Source organism: Camellia sinensis, chromosome 8, assembly GCF_055761805.1.
Source record: "Camellia sinensis isolate YWXY chromosome 8, ASM5576180v1, whole genome shotgun sequence".
NCBI lineage: Eukaryota > Viridiplantae > Streptophyta > Magnoliopsida > Ericales > Theaceae > Camellia > Camellia sinensis.
Window position 1 is genome coordinate 85,795,221 of NC_138968.1, and position 4,921 is coordinate 85,800,141.

The 4,921-nt window shown below is 48.9% G+C and overlaps 1 protein-coding gene across 1 annotated transcript; it reads right to left on the minus strand.

Moving 5' to 3' along the window:
* Positions 1–875: 875 nt before the first annotated feature.
* LOC145796622 (uncharacterized) lies at positions 876–4,361 on the minus strand. The gene is made up of 3 exons (XM_082881816.1): positions 1,856–4,361; positions 1,677–1,775; positions 876–1,468 (listed from the first exon to the last, which is right to left on the minus strand). The coding sequence occupies exons 1-3, from the start codon at positions 2,258–2,260 to the stop codon at positions 1,031–1,033; spliced, it is 942 nt and encodes a 313-aa protein (XP_082737942.1). The 5' UTR covers positions 2,261–4,361; the 3' UTR covers positions 876–1,030.
* Positions 4,362–4,921: the final 560 nt, after the last annotated feature.

Sequence of the window (4,921 nt, forward strand, 5' to 3'; positions counted from 1 at the left end):
TGGCCGCCGAAGCTAAAAACGTGTGTCACTGGGTTCCAAAACCTTGCCGCGGCATGGAGAAAAGGGAGATGTAGCGGAGTACGGCTCAGCGTGAATAGTGCATTCAAGCCGAAACCTCGGAAATTCAGCTTTTCCGAGCCATCTAGAGAAGAGATCCAAGATGTGACATTTTCTGCGAGAAACGCCTCCATCTTTGTCTAAAACTAAGATGAAATGAATGTTCCCGAAGTTGAGGATTTTATAGAAGGAAAAACACTATTCACGGGGACACGTGTCAAAAACCAGGAGGCTGCAGGAATAGCTGGCCGGCCGGCCACCTTTTCTGGCTGGCCAGCCATTTACTTTTTACAAAACTGGCCGGCCAGCTGTCTCTCTCCACAAAATTGGCCGGCCGGCCCCCAAAGGTGGCCGGCAATGCTGCAGTGTATCTCCTTGGCCCTGTTTTACTCTTCGAGGGAAAGTTTCAAGCATTTCCATGCAACGGGAGAATCAAAGGCCTTCATTTCCCTCCGTTTCGGATGCGTTCCTATGCCCAGATCGTCAGAGGTACACTCTGGTGTTGTTTTGTTTATCGAGTTGTTGTTTTGATTATCGAGTTGTTGTTTTGCTTATCGAGTTGTTTGTCGAGCGGACGTGTTTCGCGTTTTTGAGTCATTGCGCTCTATTTAAGCAATCTTTGTTTAAGTCTTGTTTATTTACGTTGTTGCATTTTGCTTATCGAGTTATAAACTTCCTAAGGTTCTGTTATATCTTAGTAAGTTGAGTTGCTTAGTTTGTTGCGTCGGTTCACTACCTGACTTGGTGATTACACAATGCACATTCCCATTCAACTTCTTTTTTGTGCAAAATAAAATGATGCGATACGATGCTAAAAGTTTAAAATACAAACACCTTTTCAAAAGCTATTTCATTCCATCATGCTTTACAACAAACAAAGGTACGAGTTTTACAAAAAAATAAAACTGCCTAACAATGTGCAAAGTGCTACAAACTACTAGCAAAAAGAAAAATAAAGCAGGAAACAGCGGCATCAATGTCCTCGGGAACGGGAATGAGAAGCATTCCTCATCCTCTTCTGCGGGACAACCTCTGCGCCATCATCATCATCTGGGTCGGAGCTGTCATCCTCAGGATCCCCCTCAGCCTCACCTCTGTTCCCCGAACCAAAACCGGAGCCCCCCTCCTCAGCAGACGTCTCTGACTGACGGTCGGTAGCCTCCTCCTCCTCCTCAGCATCCTCCTCCTCCTCATCAGGCTCCACCTCTACAACGTGAGCCCTGCGTCTGCGGACAGGCCCTCCTCGAGCTCCTCGAAAAGGTCTAGATGGCCCGGCTCCTCGGGAAGGCCGGGATGGCCCCGCCCCCTGAAAAGGCCCGGGTGACCCAACTCCCTGAAAAGGCCCAGATGGCCCAGCTCCCCAAGGAGGCCCAGGTGGCCTGGCCTGCGGCTGACCGGACCATGAAGGCATCTGAAAACAAAGAGTTCAATTCAAATACATCAGTCCAAATATATACATCAGATGCAGATACAAGCAAAGGCTACGTGAAGTGGGTGCATGTAAATGTAGTGTCCAAGTGGGGTGTGTGTCAGATATGCTCTACACAAGTAGTCTATCGATGCAGTAGAAATCAACATGTCATCAGAAGTATGATAAATGCCAGAAAACTAAAGGGTACCTGAATGCCCGCGACAGACAACTGTGCCTCCCTACGCAGGACCATGCCCTCGAGTGTGGCCACCAGTCCAACCACCTCCTCCATGTACCCTCGCGGTGGCTGCAAATATGAGCTCATAATCATCAGTGAACAAAAATTTCTAAACATTTGAATGATGAATGAAAAACAGTGGAGCATACCAACGGTGAGTCAGGATCAATGGCGTATCGATCACTGGGCATCGGAGGCTCTAGCGGGATCGAGGTCGGGGAAATAGCCCCATACTGCCACGCCATCAACTCAGTCGGCATATCTGGCCATCCAGGATGAGGATAAGTCGACGGAATAGGAGGAACCGGTCTACTCCCACCTCTAGATGTACCAGCCCTGCTAGTAGAAGGGGCGTCTGCAGCCCGAGCCCGAGCCTGGCCCGAGGATGACATACCGGCAGGCCTCATCATCGGGATACGAGCTCCCGTCAATGGTGGCATCAAATATATGTGACGGTAAGTGGCGTAGTCCCCCTCCTCAATATATAGTAAAGCATCACTACCCAGCATGGCGCCGACTACCTCCGAGTAAGAGAGCCTGTCAGCAGTCCGCATACTGACTGGGGGTACTGCGGGAGGATCCTAAGAAAGATACCCCCATACCTGACGTAGAAAGCGTTCCCCCAGGAACCATGCCCTGCCAACCGGCCCTTCGAGCAGGACCCTATACTGGGAGATGTCCGACCCTCCGGTATACTGAAGTCGGAGACCATCACCCAGGGCTGCCATGTGATCTGCGGATGATAAATGCATAAACCAATCAGAAATCGAGAATATACAAAACAAATCAAAGATGAGAATGAAAGGAACTGAAAGTTCTGAGGTGCCTCTGAATGTCGCACAGTGTCAAAGTACTGTCGCAGGTAAAGGAGGGTCTCTCGAGGTCTCGGCCGGTGCGGGCCCTCGAACACCAGTGAATATGGGGTCATGGGAAGCCCTGCCACCTCCAACTCTGGGGCTAATGCTGGGAAGTATACATAGACCCATAGCTGAGAAAAGCAGTGCAGAATGTAAGTACGAAATGCTGAGAGCAAAATACAGACTGTAAAAGTGCGCTGTGTGTGCAATGTACAAGTAATGAAGAGCAGAAATGTAAATCAAGGGGACAGAAAAGTACCTCCCAGGCTCTCCAGTAGCCGCCAAGTAAATCGCCCCACCCGCGGGAGGTCGCGCTCATATAAAAGTAAAGGGTAGCCAGGCCGGCGCCCCCCCAGTCAAATCTACTGACCTGTAATAGGTCGACCAGAGCGCTCAGCAGATATAACCCAACTGTGTTCCCTCTATCGGCGAACAGGGTAGTCCCGAAGAGGATCATAAGGAAACCACGGGCGTACTGCTCCGTCTCCTCGGGAGTCTCAGGCACCATCTCCGCCCGCCGGAAGTGGGAAGAGAACCAAGTGTATCGGACTCTCCCAGAAACCCTGTCAACAGGCGGGCGAGCCCCCAATAGGTATGTCCAAGCGGCCTCCCACTCGCCCATATCCTCATCATAGGGGATGGGCCAACCTCCTATGTCTAAGCCAGTCAACACAGCGAAGTCTAGGGGCGTCATGGTCATGTCTCCAGTGGCAGAGAAATGAAAGGAGTTGGTGGTGTCCCACCATCTCTCTACCAAGGCTGCCATCAATGTCCTCCTGGCAGGACAACGTGACAACCCGACGCAGAAGGGCCCGAACCCTGCCAAGTCTACTAAGTCTCGGACACCCTCCGGGAGTTCAGCGTACCAGTCCCACGCGATGGTGGAACCATACCCCCGCACACTGCGGGAACCAACCTGCATTCAGAATGAATACATGTGTCAATAATGAGATGAAATGGGCTGTGTGCCAATGAGATGAAATGGGCTGTGTGCCAATGAGATGAAGTGGGCTGCATGTTCAGAAAATTTGAAGTTTGGGCTGCGTGTTCACTATTTAATCTGGGCTGCGTGTTCAGAAAATTTGAAGTTTGGGCTGCGTGTTCAACTTTCTATCAGTGTGGGCTGCGTGTTCACTATTTAATCTGGGCTGCGTGTTCAGAAAATTTGAAGTTTGGGCTGCGTGTTCAACTTTCTATCAGTGTGGGCTGCGTGTTCACTATTTAATCTGGGCTGCGTGTTCAGAAAATTTGAAGTTTGGGCTGCGTGTTCAACTTTCAATCAGTGTGGGCTGCGTGTTCACTATTTAATCTGGGCTGCGTGTTCAGAAAATTTGAAGTTTGGGCTGCGTGTTCAACTTTCAATCAGTGTGGGCTGCGTGTTCACTATTTAATCTGGGCTGCGTGTTCAGAAAATTTGAAGTTTGGGCTGCGTGTTCAACTTTCAATCAGTATGGGCTGCGTGTTCACTATTTAATCTGGGCTGCGTGTTCAGAAAATTTGAAGTTTAGGCTGCGTGTTCAACTTTCAATCAGTGTGGGCTGCGTGTTCACTATTTAATCTGGGCTGCGTGTTCAGAAAATTTGAAGTTTGGGCTGCGTGTTCAACTTTCAATCAGTGTGGGCTGCGTGTTCACTATTTAATCTGGGCTGCGTGTTCAGAAAATTTGAAGTTTGGGCTGCGTGTTCAACTTTCTATCAGTGTGGGCTGCGTGTTCACTATCTAATCTGGGCTGCGTGTTCAGAAAATTTAAAGTTTGGGCTGCGTGTTCAACTTTCTATCAGTGTGGGCTGCGTGTTCACTATCTAATCTGGACTGCGTGTTCAGAAAATTTGAAGTTTGGACTGCGTGTTCAACTTTCAATCAGTGTGGGATGCGTGTTCACTATCTAATCTGGGCTGCGTGTTCAGAAAATTTAAAGTTTGGGCTGCGTGTTCAACTTTCTATCAGTGTGGGCTGCGTGTTCACTATTTAATCTGGGCTGCGTGTTCAGAAAATTTAAAGTTTGGGCTACGTGTTCAACTTTCTATCAGTGTGGCGTGTTCACTATTTAATCTGGGCTGCGTGTTCAGAAAATTTAAAGTTTGGGCTGCGTGTTCAACTTTCTATCAGTGTGGGCTGCGTGTTCACTATCTAATCTGGGCTGCGTATTCAGAAAATTTAAAGTTTGGGCTGCGTGTTCAACTTTCTATCAGTGTGGGCTGCGTGTTCACTATCTAATCTGGGCTGCGTGTTCAGAAAATTTAAAGTTTGGGCTGCGTGTTCAACTTTCTATCAGTGTGGGCTGCGTGTTCACTATCTAATCTGGGCTGCGTGTACAGAAAATTTAAAGTTTGGGCTGCGTGTTCAAATTTCAACTAG

Excerpts from the sequence above, each read along its gene's own strand:
- LOC145796622 (XM_082881816.1), bottom strand. The coding sequence starts at position 2,260 with ATGCGGACTGCTGACAGGCTCTCTTACTCGGAGGTAGTCGGCGCCATG. Across the intron at positions 1,776-1,855 it reads TTGATCCTGACTCACCGTTG|CCACCGCGAGGGTACATGGA; the intron begins GTATGCTCCACT and ends TCATATTTGCAG. Across the intron at positions 1,469-1,676 it reads TGTCTGTCGCGGGCATTCAG|ATGCCTTCATGGTCCGGTCA; the intron begins GTACCCTTTAGT and ends CTTTGTTTTCAG.